General features: G+C 37.6%; 3 protein-coding genes across 3 annotated transcripts in view; all 3 read right to left on the minus strand.

Annotated features, from left to right (window-relative positions):
- The window catches only part of LOC132172635 (probable 2-carboxy-D-arabinitol-1-phosphatase), an 86,679-nt gene that overhangs the window by 6,901 nt on the left and 55,934 nt on the right, over positions 1 to 23,844 (minus strand). The gene's annotated exons all lie outside the window — the stretch shown is intronic.
- Positions 529 to 1,854, minus strand: LOC132172629 (F-box/kelch-repeat protein At3g23880-like). The gene has a single exon (XM_059584164.1). The coding sequence runs from the start codon at positions 1,777 to 1,779 to the stop codon at positions 670 to 672; it is 1,110 nt and encodes a 369-aa protein (XP_059440147.1). The 5' UTR covers positions 1,780 to 1,854; the 3' UTR covers positions 529 to 669.
- On the minus strand, positions 11,536 to 12,765 carry LOC132172709 (F-box/kelch-repeat protein At3g23880-like). Its single transcript, XM_059584263.1, has one exon. It carries the CDS (start codon positions 12,731 to 12,733, stop codon positions 11,591 to 11,593), a length of 1,143 nt encoding a protein of 380 aa, XP_059440246.1. The 5' UTR covers positions 12,734 to 12,765; the 3' UTR covers positions 11,536 to 11,590.

Raw genomic sequence — 23,844 nt, forward strand, 5'->3', positions numbered from 1 at the left:
AAGTGTGCAAATAATTCGGATCCAGAAAAATGTAGTTTCCCAGCAATATCATCAAATCAAATTAGCATTTCACTTGATTTTTATGCTTCTCTTTCGGTTTGCAGGAATTTTGTAATGCCGGCCACTCCAACAATAACCTTATGCACACAGAAGAAGATACTGTTAAAAGTCTGCAAAAGAAAGCCTACCAATTTCTGGTTTCTAGCAACTTTTTACCTTTTAATCTTATATTGAGCAGCATCACATTGTCGCTACTTTTAGGAATTGGATATTATGAAAATAGGGGAAGTACTGAAAACATTGACCAACAAACCCTAATGTGCTCTCTCATTTTTATCAAATCTGACCTCTAATCAAAGAGCTCAATTTGAAAATTATGTCCACTATCCCCATCAACCATATCTAAGTACCAAAACATCTTCAAGAGTAAATTGATATGAAAAACCAGGAAGAAAATATAAAATATATATATATATAAAAGAAATACCAAACATATGGGACAATGAAAAAATAATTTTGCATGATATGTAAAATAAATATATCCTCCAGAACCCTTAATAAAAATATTTGAGAAAGACATCATTTGAAAAGAATAAGCATAAAATATTGTCTCAGAACATATATGCTGCTTGAAACAGACTTGGAACATATATAGAAAGATGGCCATTGTCAACAACGGTCTTGCTCTTCAAATACATTTTCTCTCTTGACAGAAATTAGGGTCTCCATGTAAGTAATCAACTGTGACCAGCTATGACCAAGTAGGAGATCAGTCATTTGTTTGGTAGAGGGGTCATACAAGACCATCTGCCCATCACATTTTTCCAAGAACATGATGCCATTCTTCCAAAATCCTAATGGTCTCATAATATCTGTAAAGGGCCCAATAGTGAAAAGCTTACTCCAGGAGTCCTTAACACCAACTTCAAGCAACAACCATATATCGAAACCATCTTCAGCAATGACACCAACTGCCAAAGTAGTCGATTCATTCAACACGAAAAAGTCTCTAATATAAAGCAATGGCAGCGGTGTTTTTAGGAATACCTCGTCGCTCATGTCAAATGACAAAACACCCTCCCAATCATCCGCATATGCCCGCCAAAAAGCCATCCCATTGATGTATATCATCGGAGCATAATAACGGTCAATAGTAACAGACAATGGGATATCAACTTTTTTCCAAGAATCGGCACTTAAGCTATATACCTCACTTTGGATTATCTTTCCACTTTGGATTGATTTAGGGTCAGGGTTGTTATAGGGAGTGAGAAGGTTGATTATCTTGTAGTCATTAGTTTTCGCATCAAAACCAAATCCGATACCCTTCAAATTGGCGTGATAGCCAGAGGGGAACATGTTTGATTTGGGGACAACCTTTGTTTCTTTAGTTGCAGGGTTCCATATAAACTCCTGTAATGAATAGTTATTGAAGAGACAAACGAGACCATTGCAAGAACCCACGACAATAATGCTATAGGGGCACCTAGCCTCCTCGTCGATCACAAAATACGGTGGAGGTAAAGATTGTGTAAGGGATACTTGGAGTGTTTCATAAGAAAGCATAGGCACAACATCATCGTAGGTGCTTAGAGGGAGAAGGAGGGTGTTGTTGCTGTTCTTTTTGTTGTGTAGGAGGTGTTTTCCTTTGAAGTGTTGGTGAGTAATGAGAGCGTACCAGGATTTGCAAACGGACTCGAATCGCAATAGAGAAACGACCGGAAGCCGTAGCAGAATCTGCGTCACCAAGTCTTCAGGCAATTCCTTGGCCATCATCATCGGGTTTCTCTACGAAAGCAGAGAGGCACAGCCGCACAGGGTTAGGGTTTTATAGTTTCTAAGATTTTTTTTCTTTTTTTCTTTTTTCTTTTTTTGGATAAGTATCTAAGAAATTTTTTACCTAACCATTATATATATATTTGCGTGAACGGTTGAACCTCATTGAGAAAAACTAGTGATAAGATAATTTTTGGCGGGTCCCAGCGACTGGCATTAGCCAAATAATTATTATTGTAGGGATTCAAAAAAAAATATATGATAAACATACTTTGAAATAAAAATTGGGAAATTTATCAAACAATATATTTATCACAAAAAAGATAACTATAAAAGTTCATAGATATGTGTTAAAATTAATATATTAAAAATGTAACATGTCGGCAATAGTACAAGAAGAGCAATATAAAAAGTGTATAGAATTGCATTTTACGGTCAGAACTAAACTGTTTGCAAGAAAATCATCATCCATTTTATTGTGAAGTCTTGTTTTAACAATTATTAATTTATCTTATAATACAAAAAATAGAAGAAGTGAAGAACTTATTCATAGTATTGAAAAAAAATAAATAAATAAATCTAAAGTTGCAAATTCATTTTTCTGTTTTTTCTTTTCTATTATGGAAGTCAAAATTCAATGAAAGATAAAATTATATATTAAAAAAACTAGAGGAGTTGGACAGTGGACCGTGCCTCTAAAAACTAACAAAACTTGAAAAAAATCAATAGAAAAAAAACACATGAAAAGGAACTATAAAAAATAGAAGTTGAACAGGCAAAGGTATTTTAGTTCTTACAAGTGATTTCACTTTGCTTGCTAACTTGTTGAACAACTGAGTTGCTTCCTCTGAGTTAATTGATGCGTTGTGCACTCTCTTCCTATTCTATTTGCAATAGATCCTTGCAGTTTTTTTTTTTTTCTTTTTTTTCTTTTTCTTAATCTTTGCAAAGATTAAAAAAAGAAAAAAAAGAAAAAAAAAACGAAAACTTCACTTTGCCCCCTATACTGCCATCATTTTTGACATACCCCTTAAACTTTAAAACATCTCATTTTGCCTCCCTGAACTTTTAAAATCTCTCACTTTGGACCCCTCCGTTAAATTTATCTGTTAACTTCCAATAGCATGCCATGAAAAGACTAAAATGCCCCTGATTTTATTATTATTATTATTATTATTATTATTATTATTTTTAAAAAGCAAAAGACCCCTGGGTCAGGCTTGACCTGCACGGGTCAAGCCCAAAACCACGTAGGTCAAGCCCTAGGGGTGGCCGCGCTAGTGGCTTGCGGCCACCCCTAGGGCCTAGGGGTTGGCGCGCCCACCCCAAGGGCCTAGGGGGTTGCTGTGCGGCCACCCCCTGGGCCTAGGCCTAGGGCGGCCACCCCCAAGGACTGACCCATGGTTCACCTCACTTTCTTTTGTTTTTTGTTTCTTGTATTTTTTTTTAAAAAAAAAATAAAAAATTATGGGTAAATTTGAAATTTTATTAAAAATTTAGGGTATAAATGTCATTGTCTCACATTTAACGGTTAAAAACTGACAAAGGGATCCAAAGTGAGAGGTTTTGAAAGTTCAGGGGGTAAAGTAAGAGGTTTTGAAGTTTAAGGGTGGTATGTCAAAAATAGTGATAGTTCGGGCAAAGTAAAGTTTTCCAACAAAAAAAAAAAAAAGAGTAATGAGCATAGAAAAGTATACCTTATTTGGACTTTTGTGTGTCTATTTTGGACTAGTGTGGGGGCCCTAGTTTTTTTTTTTTTTTTTTGGCACCGTGAGAGCCTTGCTTCTAACAAATGCAAATCTCCTTAAATTTTTTTTTTAAAAAAAAAATTTGTTGTGGGGACCATGGTCATTGCCAGCCATCTCTGCCACTGGTCCTAGCATAGTCCTGATGGTGGCGAAGGGTTTCGACTAGATTTATTGATTTGAGAATGAGATATTCAAACTCGAAAAATGGTTTATCGTTTTCAAAAATTAAAACTATTTTTCGTAAATTAAAAACATTTTTTCGGCCAAACTGAAAATATTTTCTATTGATTTTTATTTTTGGTCGCATCAAACACCCGAGAATACAAAAAACATTTTTTAAAAATTATTTTACGCCAAAACAAACAGAGCCTAAATTTGGTAGGATGAATTTCCTTAAATTTAGTTATTAAACTTATATATATCAAGCTAAGAAAAAAAAAAAAAACAAATTTGTCCAAAATGCACGTAATTCTCGTATGCATCTTTAATTTTTATAAGTGTCCATTGTAAGTTGACAATTAGGGCTGTAGTCGATCTGAGCCCGAACTTATTACTGAGTTAGATAACTTGTTTAAACTTAGTTTATTTATTTTTCGAATGAACTCGAACTTGGTTACAAGTTACTCAGTTTATTTGTTCATTTTATATATAAAGTAAATATTGTAATTGTTTAAGTTTTTTTTTTTTTTTTTTTTTTTCTTCGTGAATCCATACTAATTATTAGTTAATTAATTAATGTTAAGATTTTATTGTCTGAGTTAATTAAATAAATTAATTTGAATCTTAAACAATCTAACTTCGAGTTTATATGTTGGACTATGCATTATGCATATATATTTATTACACACATATGTACACAAACTCACTCATACACACACAAATATTATATCAAGGTTCCCAATTACAATAATTCAAACTATATCTATTGCAAATAGAGTTTTATTCTATAAAATATGCTTTTACTCTCTTTATCTTACAAAGAATTAGTGCCATGAGCAAATAGGGAAATTATATCACCCATGTACATGGCTAGAAGTTAAAAGTTACAAATTGGTAGATAAAGAGTTACAGCAGAACGGCACCAAGACGACTGGTTAAGCTATTTCTCAACGTTGTTCATTATGTTCCATTTCCATGTACATGAAATGACTGTATGTGTGATAATCTCTTAATAATTTTGAGAATTACATTACATTCATGTCTACATGGCTTGTCCATAACAAGGAAAGATCCCAGAGCATGCTTGATGGTAGGCAAAATTTGCTGTCTCATCTGTGTTCATGATGATCATACTAGTTAGTCAAATTGCTTATCCTCATATCCATGTTGAAATTAATTGTTGTTAATCTCCTGAAGTTCAGCATTCAATTTGTCAACAACATTGTTTTTGTAGGCATATACTAAACTCTGGTTAACTAGGATTTGATCCTCGTGCATATCATCCGACGACATTAACAAACATAAAGTACGAGAATGAGGCACGATATATTGAACATATTGTGTGTTAGAGTATATTTGAATGACCCTAAAGTTAGGGATTTGATGAAGATTAGATTAGCCTAATTTAGGGTGATTCCTACTGGCTACATTATGCTTATTCAAATATACTCTAACATTGTGCACGAGTGTGGACAAAGAACCATTAATGATGCATGATATCAACGCCAAAGGGTATCCACAAATTCATATGAAGCCATCCATTGTTGGGAGCTTGTATTTCTTCAACTGAACCCTAACCCTAAACCCTAAACCCTATCTTACAAAGAATTAGTGCCTTGAGCAAATAGGGAAATCATATCACACATATACATCGCTAGAAGTTAAAAGTTACAAATGGGTAGATAAAGAGTTACAGCAGAACGACACCAAGACAACTGTCTAGGCCATATTTCTCAATGCTGTTCATTATCTTCCATTTCCACGTAAATGAAACGACTGCATGTGTGATAATCTCTTAAGAATTTTGTTAATATTCGCTCTCTATTGCTCTAAAAGAGGTATGGGTTAAATGTAAGAATAAAAATATTTGAGAAAGACATCATCTGAAAAGAATAAGCAGAAAATATTGTCTCAGCACATAAAGATGGCCATTGTCAACAACGATCCTGCTCTTCAAATACATTTTCTCTCTTGACAGAAATTACGGTTTCCTTGTAAAAAATCAACTATGACTAGGTACAATCAATTTGGAGATCAGTCATTTTTTTGGTAGAGGTGTCATACAAGACCAACTGCCCACCATATTTTTCCAAGAACATAGTGCCATTCTTCCAAAATCCTAATGGTTGCATAATATCTGTAAAGAGTCCAATAGTGAAAAGCTTAATTCAGGAGTCCTTGACACCAATTTCAAGCAACAACCCTATATCAAAGCGAATAATATACATCCACTCTTCATTCAAATCATCCCAGATACCACCATCAGCCATGACACCAACTGCCATAGCAATTGATTCATTCAACACGAAAAAGTCTCTAATACAAATCAAGACATCATCTGGCAGCTGTGTTTTTAGGAATACCTCATGTCAAATGACAAAACACCCGCCCAATCATCTGCATATGCCCGCCAACAAGCCATCCCATTGATGTAGGTATGATCCAAGTGTTTTTAGGAACCCAGGTTTCAAAAGAAACTTAGGTTTGTAGGTATGATCAAAGTCAAAAGCTACCAATAAATTTGATTTTAGCACGCAGAAGTATTCCGATGCCACATGAGGTTAACTAGAGATCCAAACAATAGGGGCATGCTAAGTAGTCCTTTATAGAATTCAAACATGCAACCTACTCAGGAAGGAACTTAAGCATATCATGATGCTAATGATGAAAATTGAAGCGCAATTAACACTTAGAATATAACTTAATCAGGAAAATGAAACCTTATCAGATAGAAGTCCTTCTATCAAACACCGGTGCGCATGACTTACGGAGAAAGCCAGAAATTCTCTGTTTTCAGCACTCTGATGAAGAAAAGATTCCATCTCAATCAATCAAGCTTATTATTCATCACCATAATGGTATTCCTATGTTGAAAACTTCTAGTATTTATAGGAGTATAAGAAGAAAAGAAATTTGGATAAAACTAATAGGAAAGGAAACTCCTGGATTGAGTTGTAGGAGGTGGATTTCTAAAGAGACTTGAGATGACTTTATATAGAGGCGATCCAGGAATCTACATGTAACCAAAAGGCTGAGGTGATAACACCTGCCTAGAATGGGTCTATAGCTATCAATCGTAGTGGTAACGCCTGCCTATGTCCAGTCTATAGCTGTCAACCATGAAGAATGTAACGTTAGATCTGTCAAATGGTGGCCAAAACTTTTGTGCTGCAACAACAAATGGGGTAAGCTGCAATACATTTATCATAAATACCTGTTTTTAGTACTCATTTTTTTGATAGTTTAAACATTAAATTTGAAAAAAAAACTACCTGAAAAGATTCATATTTATATTACATGTCTTGTTATCTATAACTAAACATAGTCTAATAGTTAGCATTCAATGGCTTGACAAACATAAATGTACATGGAACCATAAACCAAAGAGAGAGAGAGCGAGAGAACAATCATGGTAACAATCTTAATAGTCAAGAATGGTTTCAACAATATTAATTTTGAATCAAGAGTTTTGGATATGCTAAAAATGCAATGGAGCCGTAAAAGACATGAGTTACACCAATCAAGAATGGTGGTATATGAGGTAAGCACTTTTTTTTTTTTTTTTTAATGATGGGAATCTCCCTGGGTAGGGCCACTTCATGTACCAACTACTGAAGGGCAGACCCCGGACCGTGTCTTCTTTCTTTGTTCCCCCTCTTTTAAGGAACACACAGAATTGCTGCCACCAAGTTATGGACCACCTCTCAAATTGCTTATCCGCAGATCCATCTTGAAATTGATTGTAGTTAATCTCTTGAAGCTCAGCATTCAATTTGTCAACAACATTGCTTTTATAGGCAGATACTAAACTCTGCTTAACCAGAATTTGATCCTCGTGCGGATATATTGAACATATTGTGTGCATGAGTGTGCACAAAGAACCAATAATGATGCATGATATCAACACCAAAGGGTATCCACAAATTCATATGAAGCCTTCCATTGTTGTAATGGGGAGATTGTATTTATTTGACTGAAACCAGAGTTTTCACAACAGAGAATAGCATGCCATAAGTTTTAAAGACTATACAGTAATCATTCATGAATGTAACAGGTGTGCAAATAATTTGGATCCAGAAAAATGTAGTTTCCCAGCAATATCATCAAATCAAATTAGTATTTCACTTGATTTTTATGCTTCTCTTTTGGTTTGCAAGAATTTTGCAATGCCTGCCACTCCAACAATAACCTTATGCACACAGAAGAAGATACTGTTAAAAGTCTGCAGAAGAAAGCCTGCCAATTTCTGGTTTCTAGCAACTTTTTACCTTTTAATCTTATATGAGCAGCATCACATTGTCGCTACTTTTAGGAATTGGATATTATGAAAATAGGGGAAGTACTGAAAACATTGACCAACAAGCCCTAATGTGCTATCTCATTTTTATCAAATCTGACCTCTAATCAAAGAGCTCAATTTGAAAATTATGTCCACTGTCCCCATCAACCATATCTAAGTACCAAAACATCTTCAAGAGTAAATTGATATGAAATACCAGGAAGAAAATATATATATATATATATATATATATATATATATTTGAGGCACAGTTCACGAAGTTCATGAAGTTCTCGTGTCATTTGTCAAACCTTCACACCTTTTATATGAATATCACAATTTTCAGATTCAAATGATCAAGAAACTTAGTAAACAATCAGATTTTATTTTGCAAGGATCACCAAAAATAACTTCCTGGGTGACTGCATATATTTAATACCATTACATACCTCTCTGGGGGTAGCCCTACAGCTGTACAGATCAGTGTCCGCAAATTGATTTGTGAGTGACAACCAAAAAATTCTACCCCTGGAAAATGAGAAAGATATTCATACCTAACTATATTGAGTTGAAACCTGAAAATAGTAAAACAATGGTAGAGAAAGGGAAAAGTGTACTGGTGAGAGTAATATTTCCCTCCAAGCCCCTCTTGCCGTTGCCCATAGTTTTCATATAGGGTAGACACCATTCACATAGAAATTAGCAGGATCTTCTCTCCATGTGGTATACTCCTTTGAATATCTCTCCTTAGCATCCACTGCCTCCAAATTCAGAATATGATTTAGTCTTATGTAAAAAGAACTAAAGAGAGAACATAAATCAAGGACCATTATAAATCTACAATTTAACTAAAGCAAGTTTCAAGCTAGCTAGAGATGACTAAATTCAATGTGTAAGATATAAAGTAAATCAATTTAATAATGTCACTACGAATTAGATAAAGTTGCATCAAATACAGCTCTGAAGTTTTAGAACTCTCTGTATAAAAGGAGACAGACCATTTTTCATGCCTTCAAGAAAAAATAGATGGGCTTCCTACAGTGAATCAACGAAAACAAGTGGTTCTTCCCTCCCTTGCCATATAACTTCAGCAGTGGACTGCATTAAACACTTAGAGATAAAATTGGTCAAGTACTAAAAATCAGCACACTAAATTGTGTTAGTTGAACCTTAGCACGAGATATTGGACTTGAAAAGTGTTGATCAAATATTTGCCAAGGCTTTTCTGCACCTCTCACTCCAGTTTCTGTTAGGATTGATAAGTTTGAGCTTCCTTGAATGTAAATATAGCAACCAAGTTAGTTGCTAGATACTCTAAAGAATGAAGTGGTTTTTTTTTTTTTTTTTACAAGTGTGGATCCAAGTGTTGCTTTTTACTACCACGTTATCCAGTTGTATGACAATTGTACATGAGTCTACTAAATAGCATTACCCTCAATATAATGATAATAGACAAGGTGAAGAGTGGGACTTGAACTTTTGTTCAACCATAGAAGCCTTCAAGAAAAATGATTAACTAAGTTGGGTTAAATGGTTCTTTAAATCCTAATACAGTGAAAGAGAATAGCAACATAAACATTTGTATATAGTGAAAATCAATTTTAGCAGTTCAGGTACTTCTGTTTCTTGTCAACGAATGAAACTGAAAATACTTCATTTTTTAATGCGCATAACTTTGAAATTTTTTTTTTTTTTTTTTTCATTCTAACATGATTATAGGATAATGCTGAAACATAAGAGAAGATGGATAAAGATTTTAAAAAAGCAGAGGAGGAACACACCTGAACTTTACTCTCTTCATTCCAAGAGCTATGGCCGTGCCTCACAAGAGTTACCTTCTTAGACGACGACAATGACTGATTGGAAAGTGATGTCGTTGCTCTTTCAAAATCAAATGCACCACCAGTCATAGAACCATCATTTTGGAATTTCTTTGTCGTAAAATGCGTCATTGGAATCAACTACAAATTTGATCAAATATATGCAAGCACCTTGCGGATTTCTTAGAGCAACTGAACGCTTGATATACATTCTAGTTGATATACGTTCAGTTCATATATTAGATCACAAGATTATCTCATAAGAAAGATTTACTATTGATAATTTGTAATTAGCAGACACTGCGCAAACTGGGTTCAGGCATATCATTAGATTCATACCATCATAACTCTACAACTTTGGGAATCTAAAATAATGGAATCCCTAGAAACAATTCAATACCCCTATAGATAATGATTCAAACAATGATATCTATCCATTCTCCAAATGCCAAGGCAACACAACTAAAACAACAATACATTTAGCAGATGGACAGAATATGCTTCAAAGTATCTTGACAAAAGGGCAATATGCTTGCTTAACAGCCTGGCTTTATGCACCAAAGATCTATGAACCTCCTACTTCCTATTTGTAACGCAGAGTAAAGTGACAACCCAATTTTAAGTAAAATTGTACATCAACAGCGCATTCTCTCTTAGACAAACAGGCACAAAAAATTAGCTATAGCTGTTCACAATGGCCAGCAAATGATCATCGAGTAAAATAAATACAACTATTTTCACTTTCAACTTCCTTAAAAATATATATATATATTGGGACAATAACAAGTTTAGCACTTTTATCAGTTTCAAATCAATAAGGAATTTCTTTCAACCTATAGGCAGTTAATTTCCATCTCTACGGAGGACTCAAGCAGCCAATTTTTATGCAAAACTAATCTCAAAGAGCTCCTATCAGTGAAGAATTTCAGAGAGCTTCTTGCTATTTTTGACTGAAATTATTACTATTAAAAAAAAAAAAAAAAAAATGTCAAAGTCAGAATTAAGACATTTTATTTACTTTCAAACAATTGAACTCTTTGGACCCATCAGGCCATCACTGTTCCGAATTTGCCCAAAAAGTTTGTTTTTTCAACCAGCTGAACAATCTTTTATAGCAACCTGCATTACCTATTACACTTAAAGCATCTATGTTGCCTTAAAAGCTTAACAACCCTTATCAACTTTTACTTCATATAGTTCACGGACAAAATTTCTGTTTGTAAAACAAGGTAGCCATAAGCCTTTTCGAAGTGAAATTTCAAATTTTCAAATATAAACCCAAATAAGTGTTATCATTAACAAACCAAAATACTTTTAGGCATTGGATTTTATGAAAATAGGGGAAGACTGAAGAAAAAAAAAAAAAAACATTGATTATCAGGTTCAAATGTGCTATGTCATTTTTTTATGAAATCAAAGAGCTCAATTTTGAAAATTATGTCCACTGGTCCCATCAACCATACTTTAAGTACCAAAACCTCTTCAAGAGTAAATTGCTATGAAGTAGCTAGAAAGAAATATCAATATATATATATAAACGAAACACTAAACTTATGGGATGGTGAAAAGATAATTCCTCATGATAGTTAAAATAAAGATGGTGTGAAGAACCCTCGTACAACTGCTTATTTAACCATGAAAATCTTTCAGGGGGGGGGGGGTTTGTTAAATGTAAGTGTATAAATACTTGAGAAAGACAACTTTGACAAGAATAAGCATAATATATTATCTCAGCACATATATGCTGCCTGAAACACAATTGGAACAGATATAGAAACATGGGCCCTCAAGCATTGTCAACAATTGCCCTACTCTTCAAATTCATTTCCTCCCTTGACAGAAACTAGGGTCTCCATGTAGGTAACCAATTGCATCGAGTCTCTGTCTCCATGAATTTGGAGATCAGTCATTTGTTTGGTAGAGGGGTCATACAAGACCAGTTGTCCACCATTTTTATTCCAGAACATGATGTCATTCTTCCAAAATCCTAATGGTCGGCACATGTCACCTGCAGACGGTTCAATAGTAAAAAGCCTAGTCCAGGAGTCCTCAACACCAACTTTAAGCAACAACCATATATCATACTGCCATTCTTCATCAACCGGCCTTTGAGCAACCATGGCAATCGATTCATTCAACACGAAAAGCGCTTCCCCAAAAGCATTATCAGGAAGTGGTGTTTTTAGGAATACCTCATCGCTCATGTCAAATGACAAAACAAATAAGTCCCGCATATGAATATGATCAACATATGCCAGCCAAGAACCCATCCCAGTGGTGTATGTCATCGGACCATGATGATCTTCAAAAATAAAACATGGGGGTCCATCAACTTTTCTCCAAGAATCGGTGCCTAAGCTGTATACCTCTTTTTGGTATATGATGTCCTGAACGTCTTGTGAAAAATAGCCGAAAGTGGGTTCATACATACTAACAAAGTTGATTATCTTGTAGTCATTAGTTTTGGCATCAAAACCAAATCCCGTACCTTGAATATGGGTGCAATAGCCAGCGGGGGCGAAGAGGGGCAGGTTTGATTCGGGGACAACCTTTGTTTCTTTAGTTGTAGGGTTCCATATAACAACATTCAATGTATCGTAAGCATGGAGACAAACGAGACCATTGCAAGAACCCACCACACAAATACAAAACTTCTCGCCGTTCTCAAAATACGTTCGAGGTAGAGGATGTGTAAGGGATATTTGGAGTTCTTCATAAGAAATGGTGGATATAACATAATAGTCCATTGTTTTGTTGAACGTATTAAGGAGAATGTGGGTGTTGCTGTTCTTGTTGTGTAGGAGGTGTTTTCTTACGAAGTTATGGTGTGTGATGAGAGCGTACCAGGATTTGCAGACGCACTTGAAACGCAAGAGAGAGACGACCGGAAGCCATAGCAGAATCTGCGTCACCAAGTCTTCAGGCAATTCGTTGGCCATCATCATCATCATCGAGTAATGGGTACGTGTGTTGCTTGGTTAGGGAAAGCAGAGATGATTCGCAAGGAGGGACACGAAATGTAAAAGAGAGATTGAAGTTCAACATTTGCCCATTTGGTCTTGGGCTTGGGATTGGGATTGGGATTGGGATTAGGCTTGGGCTTGGGCTTGGGCTTGAGCTTGAGCAGATTCGTATAAAATTTCTGTTAAATGAATTAGAAAAACTAAAGCCCACAAAAAGGCAAATGCCCGTAACCACTACTTACTTCATCCAAACCCATAAGGCTGTTATAATTTGGGCTTGGAAAGATTAGTATGGATGATGGAGTAGTATATATTTGGCGACACATGCAGCAACATAAGGTCGTTATAATTTGACATTAGCATGTGTTAGCCTCCTCTCTTGGCCTGAATAACTTTATTTTCTACTTGGAATTTTCTCAATAATAATATGCATATACTGTCAGGCTTTTGATGAATAATCTCTCGTTGACATCAATCAATTCCTTTTTGTTTTTGTTTTGTTTGTTTTGTTTATCCAACCCCAATTAATTACGTAATTGACGTAACAACCACATTCAAATAATTAGGAAATTGGATAACACCAAAACTTATTTTGAAAGGAAAAACATTCCATACTCATTCATTGATAAAAGGTTGCGAGCAAGAGCTTTTTACAAACAGAGCAAAAAACTCTGAAGCAAATCATAGGCGAAGCTAAAGTTACAGTCATCAACCAATTAGGCCAAACAAAGGCAATAACATTAGCTAACCCATGACTATTCATCAGGTTTAAGATTAGATCTGCACCAAATAGACACCATCTAATGCATATGTAACGCTTATTCCTCGGCCCTGAGAGCAAAGAACCCCCATGCCGAAACTTATCCTCCTCAACCCAACAGCCAGGATAACGTTCACATCCACAACCCAAAGGTCTAGACCAAAAGCAAAAGTGGCAGATCATAGAAGGAGGACAGAGCCTTATTACAAACAAAAAAATAGGAAAGAAAAAACATACAAGGAAATAAAATAGGAAAGTAAAAAACAAATACATGGAAAACGGAAATACAACAAAAGGAAGCCCACAATACAGGGAAAATAACAAGAGAAGCACACAAAGCTGATAACAGCAGCCGAAAGAAGGCTGATCGCGTACTGCCCAGAAACCGACGTGGAGGGTGGTGTTAGAAGCTCATTGCGAGGGACGTGTGAAAAGACCTGGCAGCTAATAGTGGACGGCAAAGCAGACGCGGAGGAGATCAGCAACACACTCAAAGAAACTGAGGGGAGAGTTTAAGTGAATCCCCCAAGAGCGGCACCTACAAAGTGTGCTAAACAAGCAAAAACAACAAGAAACAAACACAGACACAACGAGAAACAAACGGCAAACAACAGGCAAAAACAAGAAAGGAAAAAAGCCACCAAAACAAAACATAAACAAATCACAGCCGGAGTGATGAATCCAATGCGAAAGGTGGGATGGATACTGACGGATCCAGAGAACGGGAAGGTGGGGCACACGTCGAGGTGGGTCAGACAGAGGAAGGGAGATCAAGCTAAGGCAAGCCGATCCAAAGCCAAGCCCGACCCAGACAAGGCACGATAGAGACAGATGGTGGTGGAAAAAGACGGCACAGTGGAGAACGGCTATGCGGGCACAATGGCGAAGGGAGAAGGGCAAAACGCCAGAGAATAGAAGAAAAAGGAAAAAAAGGAGCGGCATAGAAAGAAGAAAACCGCACAAGTTGAAGGGGGCAAGGGGAGGAGGGAGGCATCCAACGACCGTCCCTCCTCCCCAAACCTGGGTTTACCTTACCTATGCGGCGCTCTAGAAAAAGAGCTAGGGTTTGGGAGAGAAGGAATAGGGTTTTACCAAAACTTTTAAATATTAATATAAAAGAGAGCCCCTTCTATCTACACATGTTGTAAAACTAACTTTTACAATCTCCAATCAAAATTTGACACATAACTTCAAAACACAAAATGAAATAGAAGTAAAAACAACGTATCTTTAAACCAAATCAATTGATCCACCAAACTTTTTCATTTTTTTCCATCCATTCTAACTTCATGCCTAAACCAAATCAATTGTTTCTTCTTTCTTTTTGCTCGTGTCAACTTTATATTGAATGTTGTAAAAGTGTCATTTTACACATCCTGAATAAAGTTATTCTCAAAATATAATACTAATTCACTTGTGTAGAATTAGTATGCTTCCTAATTCATGGTGTGGTACTCAAAATAAAACCATGTACAACAAATTTCGTGCTCCCAAATAAGTTTTTTATTTTTGTAAAAAAAAAAAAAGATTAACTGCATAATTTGAATAAGATAATTTAATTACATCAAGGTTTGAGGATATATAAACAATCAACATTATGGTCTATATGAAGAAATGAAATTTCACTCAATTGCTATTACCATTATTACAAACAAAGCTTTTTGTTTTTTATCTTTCACTCATCTTTTGTTCATTCTCATACAAGAGATTGATAAATCTACCATTGAATATGTAGGATCACATGTATATCACATAAATTCAAAGGTAAATTTACAATAAAAAAAAATATATGAATAAAAGATAAATGGTTAATTAACAACAATCTCGTGTCTCTCTTCTCTCTAAGCTCTTTGCTAGGGTTTACAAAGGTAGAGTTTCTTCTTGAACCTTTTATAAGGGAGAGCTAGGGTGAGTTTTTGACTTTTTTTTCGAAGGGTACGTTCATACAGGAGGTATGGGGAACATAGCTGAAGATCTGATGAATTTGTGGGGAAAGTTTTCGTTGTTGGAGTAGGAAAGCACAAGGATTGAGATACAGGAGAATGTATACAATCCAATAGTGCAGTAGGGTTTAACTTGCCTGGTGGGAAAACTACTGTCGGATAGGCACATTAGCAAGGAGATTCTCAGAACTCCTTTGATACGTGCATGGAGGCCAGCGGGGAGGGTTTTGTTTAAAGACTTGGGGGGCCTAATCTCTACCTCATTGAATTTGAGCTTGAATGGGATAAGTCTAGGATTATGGAGGGTCGTCCATGGACCTTTGATGGAAATCTCGTATCTCTGTCAGAGTTTGACAGTCTCACGCCTCCCACGGAGTTGGACTTTAATAAAGCAGCCTTTTGGGTGAAAATGTTTAACCAACCTCTTGCCTGCATGGGAAATGAGGTGGGGTTTCAAATTGGATCAACAGTTGGCGAGGTGGAGGACGTCAACGTTCTGAATGATGGTATCGATTTGGGAGAATACCTGCAGGTGAGGATTATCCTAGATTCATCAAAATTGCTATCACGAGGACGAGTTTTGAAGTCGAAAGACAAAAGGATTTGGGTAGCTTTTCAGTAAGAAAAAGATCCCAAAATATTGCTTCACTTGTGGTGTGATACGATATGGAAGTAAGGGGTGCAGAAAGCTGGGAGGATGTACGCTTCAAGGGGCGGAGAGTGAGATGGAGTTCGGCCTTTGGCTCAGGGCAACTTCACCAAATCGTAGACATGGTTATGGTGGAGGACGTCCAAGAAATTCTAAGGCGGATAGGACACATGATGCAAGTTTTTCTGATGGAGGAACAAGCCACACCTCCAATAGTGGCTAGAGTGGAGATGGCAGAGGTATGGAGGAGGGTTAAGGCGGAGGGCAGCCAGACTTAGAGGAGTCAACTCCGCAGGGAGAGGTTGGTCATTTTTCGATGAGACCGCTGACCACGCTAGAAAAGGAAAAACCTAGTTATGGCAACCAAGTCATGGGATCTGCTAGGAAGTCATGTCGGATTGGGATTTTTAAGGCTCCCCAAATCTTGGGATTGGAGAAAAAATCAAGGGATTCTAATCGTAGTAGTGATTCCCGAGCATTTATAGTAGAGGAGGTGCAAGGAAATTTACAAAAAGAAAGAGGATCAAATGTGAATGTAGGTCAATGGGATGCATTAAAGGAGAAGATGGTATGGGGGACAGCTGGGATAGATTACGTAGGGAGGCTTCAAAACAATATCGCAAACTATTTCAATGACATGGAAGGCTCCTCCAACAGTTTTCCGCCAACTATCTTCCTAAACAAGAAAGGGATGAGTTTGGCTAAAGAGAAAGGAGAAGAAAGGGGAGTACGGGAACTAAGGCTCCAAAGGAGGTAAGGGGGCAGCATCAGTACTGGAAACGGGTGTGTCGTTAGGGGACTAAAGGGGAGGAAAGGAGTGGAAGTGATGTTATTTTGGGGGGCTGACAATGGGAAGAGAGGAAAAGCAACTGCACCGGAGTACATCTCCACAACAACAACTATGGCAGAGGCTTGAACACAGCCCCGTCGTGATCAATGAGTGCCCTATGTTGGAACTGTTAGGGGCTTGGGAACCCCGATATGATTCGAGACCTTTGCCAGATGGTAAGGGAGAAGAAACCCCTTTTGATTTTTCTCATGGAAACCAAAATGACGAATTAAAAAAAAATTGAATTTTTGCAAATAAAGTTGGGCTTTAATCAAATGTTTGCAGTGGATAGTGTAGGACGTAGTGGAGGTTCAATGCTACTTTGGCAGGACGAATTTCAGGTTACCATTCAAAATTTTAGCTGTAGACATATAAATGCTGTTATCACAAGACAGATTGATGGGGGTGGAGTGGAAATTTTCAGGTTTCTATGGTCATCCCGAAGTAGCAAAACGAAGGGAAGCATGGGCCTTATTGCAACATCTTGCATTATTACCCCCAATGCCATGGCTATGCATGGGTGACTTTAATGAAATTATCAATCTAATTGAAAAATGGGGGGTGGCGTCAAGAGCTAGAAGCCTTATGGAGGATTTTTAGGGAGCACTTCTTGATTGTCAACTAAGTGACTTGGGTTTTGAGGCCCAAAATTTACATGGATTAATGGGAGGCAAGGTAGAGCTTTCACAAAGGAAAGATTGGATAGGGCTTTAGCAAATGAAGAATGGTGCAATTTATTCCTGGAGGTTGAACTCCTAGTTTTGGCGCGGCGAAGTTCTGACCACAATCCCTTATTTATTTATTTTGGCTCTTTGAATGGGAATAGGAGACCTTCAACAAGGCAGTTTCAGTTTAAGGCCAAATGGGCAAAGTTGGAGGCCTTTCAAGAGACCATTACACAAGTATGGAGGGCAAAAAAGTCTGGGGAAAATCCATGATCAACCGTGAAGAGGAATCTATCTTCTTGCCAAAGATCTCTTAAAGTTTGAGTGCGGAAAATAGTGCAATCCAATGAGAAAATTATTAGTAGGAAATCAAAAAAGCTAGAAGAGAGACAAGCTGCACCAAGAACGCCGGACCTCCAAGCTGAGCATTCTCTCCAAAAGGAGATACATGTATTGTTGGAACAAGAGGATTTGAAGTGGAGCCAACAAGCTAAGGTGGAGTGGTTGAAAAATGGGGATCGGAATACTAAATATTACCATGCGTGTGTCAAACAACGCATGAGGAGGAACCATATCACTTCTATTAAAGATGCACAAGGACAAGATTGCACAACACCGAATGATATTAGGAAAGCCTTTGTGGATTTTTTCCAAAATCTTCTTACCTCTACCAAGCTGAAGGAGTTTGAGGAGTGTCTTCAAGGCCTTGACAGCACTGTGACGCCGGCCATGAATCAGAAGCTGATGTCAGCCTTTACGGCAACTGAGGTGAAGATGGCACTAGATCAGATGGCTCCTATGAAGGCCTCGGGACCTGATGACTTTTCAGCTGATTTCTATCAACAAAATTGGGCAACTGTAGGCCCGGAGGTATGTCAAGCTATTTTAAATTTTTTGAATGGTGCTCATATGGATGGAACTATTAATGCAACTAATATTGTTCTTATTCCCTAGTCTAGAAATGCTAGTCATGTATCAGATTTTAGGCCTATTAGCTAATAGGTTGAAAGGGATTCTCCCACATATTATCTCTTGCAATCAGAGTACTTTCATTCTAGGGCTGATTACCGATAATATTCTGGCAGCTTATGCGACTATGCATTCTATGCACACTAAAATGTGGAGTAAGGTGGGTTTTGTGGGCATAAAGCTAGATATAAGCAAGGCTTATCCTAGTGAACTAATTTAATTATGAATTGTATCCATACTGTTATTTATGGGATTGCGGTTAATGGCAGTCCAATGGGACATATTATACCTTCACAGGGGTTGAGACAAGGAAATCCAATTTCACTATACTTGTTTTTCATATGTGTGGAGGCACTTAGTGCAATGTTGAGGAGGGTTGAAAATAGGGGTATTATTACAAGAGTTCCCACTTCTAAGAACGGCCCCTAAATTAGTCACCTCTTCTTCGCAGATGTTAGCCTTTTGTTTTGTAAAGCAAATTTGGTGGAATGGAGGAGGCTCACAAAAATACTTTAGAAGTATGAGGAGGCTTCGGGGCAGAAACTAAATAAAGAGAAGACCTCTATTTTTTTCAGTCGCAATACAAGTGTTGAACGAAAGGCAAAGATCTATCATTTATCAAGTCTCCCAACTTCTAACAGTTACAACAAATACCTCGGACTACCAACTCTTGTGGGAAAGTTTCGGGTGCAGGGCTTTAGAAGCATTAAAGATAGAGTGTGGAAATGTATTCATAATTGGACAGTCAAATTTCTCTCCCAAGCCGGAAAGGAGATTTTGTTGAAGGCGGTGGCCTAAGCCATCCCAACATATTGTATGAGCGTGTTCAAACTCCCAGGGGTGCTTTGTAAAGAAATAAATGGAATGATGGTAAAATTTTGGTAGGGGCATAAGGAGAATACCTCCAAGATTCATTGGATGAGTTAGGAATGGATGGGACTTTCAAAGTCAAGCGGAGGGTTGGGTTTGTGGTTTTTCATAGGGCCCTCTTAGAACAACAAGTATGGCACCTTTTGCAAAATCCAAATTCTCTAGTCTCAAAGATCTTTAAAGCATAATATTACTCCCATATGTCTATCTTGGAGGCAAGTGTGGGGAAGCGACCATCCTTTGCATGGAGGAGTATTCGCTCAGCAAAATCGGTAATTTCACATAGGCTTATTTGGAGAATTGGGGATGGCCATGATGTACGGGTTTGGGGGGACAAATGGATCCCACAACCAATTTCTTTTTCCATCCAGACTCATCGTTGGCTTTTGACAACACAAGCAAGGGTGATTGATCTCATTGATCAGGATACTAAAAGGTGGAATGGGCCGTTGGTAAAAAGCATTTTCTCAAAGGAAGAATCTAATCTCATTCTCCATATTCCTTTGAGCCCACTTTTCCCTAAGGATGCTTTAATTTGGAGATGCACTTCCAATGGAGACTTTACCGTTCGGAGTGCTTACCACATGGAGATGGAGTTTGCATCAATGAGTGGGTGTGAAAGTTCTGGGCAATCTACAGGGAGCACAGTGTGGAAAGTGTGTTGGAATCTTAGGGTTCCCAATGTTATTAAAATGTTTCTTTGGAGGGCTTGTCATAACCTCCTCCCCACCAAAGCCAATCTTTTTAAAAGGGAGGTAGTGGATACTAATACTTGCTTGATATGTGAGAACAGGGAAGAGACAGTAGAGCATGCACTTTGGAGTTGTCCAGCTGCCCAAGATGTGTGGGGAGGTAGCACTATGAAGTTGCAAAAAAGGGTGTGTGGGGATAATTTTTTCATCATTGTCTTAGAAGAGGTAATAGAGATGTGGTCAGAAGGCTGTAGAACTTTTTGCTGTCACGGCTAGACAGATTTGGTTGAAAAGGAACTCGGTCCTACATGGTGGAATTTTCCTGCACCCCAACCAGGTGGCACTAAATGCTTGTAAATCCTTGGAAGAGTTTAGGCAGACAAATGTAATTCGAAGTGAACAACTTGAGCCCATGGATTTGGTGGTGAGTAAAGTATGAAAGCCACCGCCTTTGCATCAGACCAAGATTAACTGGGACGCAGCAGTGGCAAAGACGAAGGGCTGTGTGGGCATGGGAATTATTGCCGGAGACTGTTTGGGCAAGGTTCGAGTAGCTAGGAGCATTACAGTTCAACAAATATTGGACACAACGGTGACAGAAGTGATGGTTGGACTTTATGCTATGCTACTAGGAAGAGAACTTGGAGGTAAGGGTCTTATCTTAGAAGGAGATGCCATGCAAGTTGTAAGTGCTGTCAACCTGAAGAGTTCTTGCCGAAGCACATATGGCCACTTTGTGGACGATATTTAGGCTGGTTTACGGACGATGGGCAACTCTTGCATACAACATATTCCAAGGGATGCCAATTATGCCTCTCATGGGTTATCTCAAGAAGCTACCAAGCATGTCATAGATTCTACATGAAAGGAAGAAATTCCGCCATGTATCTATGGTATTGTGTGGAGAGAGGAAGTTATTCCATCTCCATGAATTTTGTTATCACTAAGGTTTTTTTGAATAAGAATCTATCTTTCTTCAAAAAAACAAAAAAACAAAAACAAAAGAAAGTGTAACACTTCTCATTACACCACCATCAACCTATCTTCATTTGCTAAGTGTGATATGCCAGTTAGTGGGCATTGAAATTAAGGCGCTCACCAAAGAATCCTCAAATAAGATGTTCGCATTAAAAGCCCCATAAGATATAAAATACTTAATTCAAATGCCCTCTAAAAAAAAAGATAAAACCCTAAAAAATTATGTTTTAATTAATGATGGCAACATCTTAGCTGGTCAAACATGTTCTGAATTTATTTTAATTACTATTTTGTTTTTCAAGAAATACAAAAATAAAAAAAGATAAATAATGTAATTAAAGAAAAAAAAAAGATAGAATTAAATTATTATCACCAAACTTTTAATGCATCTAGGTGAAGCAATTTCAAGCCACTTGAGTCTTTATTCCTTGTTCAGTGAGTAAAGAATGGCGTGGCTGATTATGAAACGGCTGTGAGCAATGAGCAACATGAAGGGGAACACACGAGGAGCTTGGAAGCATAAAAATGGTCAGCACCTCCCGTCGGCAGCTTTAAGGCCAACTGGGATGCCGCCATAAATCTGAAATGTGGGAGGATGGGAATGGGGGCGGTAATTCATGATCATAACAGGTGTGAGTGGGAAGCAAAATGCAGCATCATGTCTAGAAGGTTTAAGCCCTTAGTTGCGGAGACCATGGCAGCCATTCACACTTTAAAATTTTGCAAGGCGTTGGACGTGGACAAGATATGTCTGGAGGGAGATGCAAAGAATGTGGTGGATGCCTTGAACTCAATGGAAGGAAATTGGAGTAGAACGGGACACTTAGTAGAAGATGCAAGAAATCTGCTTAATAATTTCAATCATTGGGAAATTAATTTTGTAGGATGTAACACTAACTCTGCCGCTCATCATGTTGCAAAATTAGCGGCAAATATGGGGGTAGAGAGGGAATGGTTGGGAGAAATCCCTAATTGTATCTCAGATATCATCCGGGGAGAGCAATTTGTAATCTTTGTTTGATTGATTAATAAAGCGATGAATGCATATTTTCTCAAAAGAGTCTTTATTCCTTAACCATGACAAATGTCCTTATGAATTCCTATTTGTTCAGGTCTCACAATGTCTTAATTAAAATTACATCTCTATTCACCAACTTCCACCTATTTCTTATTCCTTTCTTTTATCTTCAAAGGAAGAAGTGGTTGAGCTTTTGCCCAAACACAAATCTCTTCTCTCGTTTTCCGAAATTTCTTAGTAGCATGAGAATGGAACAGGATCCTCTCTATTTCAAAATCTCTCAATTTCCTCCATTTAGTGTATTTTGAAGGGTATCGCATTTAATGCACTATCATTAATAAAACTTTTGGACAACACTACCCTTCAAAATGCACTAAATGGAGGAAATTGAGGAATTTTGAAATTGAAAGGATCATTTTCCCATGAGAATAAGGATTTGGCTAATTAAATATTGTCTTAATTATTGTCCATATTTAATTTTACAAAGGGTTTATATTTAATTTTATTTTTTCTCTCTCAGTCATAAAAAAACGTAAATTAATTAAATAGAGACAACAAAAAAACTTCAACATAGATGCTGGAGTTTTTTTACATCAATATTTATAAAAGACATATGTCTCAATTATGTGATAATTTAATTAATCCAAGAGTGTCAAATCAATTAAAACCTTTGTGGATTTTGTCGAAAACCCTAGCCTTCGTCTCTCCCAAAAAAAAACCTAGCCCCTGTTTGAGTGAGCGCCGCACAGGTGGGGAGGAGGGGTGGCCTTTGCTGCCTACCCTCCTCCCCTCCTCCCCTTGCCCTCAACCCTTTGTGCTAGGCAATGTACTTGATGCTCCTTAGCCTTTGTGCGGTGCTTCCCCCCTTCTCTTCCGCCCCTTTCCCCTCTTGTGTCTCGTTTTTTTTATCCCTCTCCTCCTTTTAGCTCAACTTTTTTTTTAATCTCAAGCTCTGCCCTGTTGTCTCGTCGCCTTGCCTTCTCCTCCGTTTTTCCGCTAGATCTGACTGGCCTCCTTTCGATGAGGCTTCTGTTTTGGGTTTTGGGTGTTTTCTACTTTTTTCTTTCTTGTTTTGGTTCTTTTTCCTGCGTTTTTTGCTTTTTGTTTTTCCTGTTTGTTTGCTTGGGTTTAGATGTTTTTATTTCATGTTTGTTTGTTTGTTTTTTTGCTTGTTTGGCACACTGTGCAGGTGGTGCCCATGGAGTTTCACTCAAACTCTCCCCTCTGGTTCTAAGTGCACCGCCGATCTCCTCCGCACCCACTTTGCCGCCCACCGTCCACTACCGGCCTTTTCTCGCATCCCCCCGCGATGAGCTTTCAACGCCACCTTCCGCGTCGGTTTTTAGCCAGCACACGATCAGCTGTCGTTCTTCCCCATAGTGTGTTTTTCCTGTATTTTCCTTTGGTTGTATTTCCGATTTTGTCTATTTTTGCTTGTATTTCCGTTGGTTTTTTCCCTGTACGTTTCTTCTATTTGTTCCTTTTATTTGGTTGTATTTCCCTTTTTGTCTTTTATTTTCCGTGTACATTTTTTTCTTTCCTATTTTTGCTTATAATAAGGCTTTGTCCTCTCTCTTTGTTCTGCCCATGTGTATTTTGATGATATGCAGGGTATCTGCTTTTGGTCCAGACCTTTGGGTTGTGGATGTGATCGATATCTTAATTTTCAGGTCGAGGAGGATGAGTATCGGCTTGTGGTTTTTTGCTCTTAAGACGGAAGAATAAG

This window comes from Corylus avellana, chromosome ca2 (genome assembly GCF_901000735.1).
Source record: "Corylus avellana chromosome ca2, CavTom2PMs-1.0".
In the NCBI taxonomy this organism is placed as follows: Eukaryota; Viridiplantae; Streptophyta; class Magnoliopsida; order Fagales; family Betulaceae; genus Corylus; species Corylus avellana.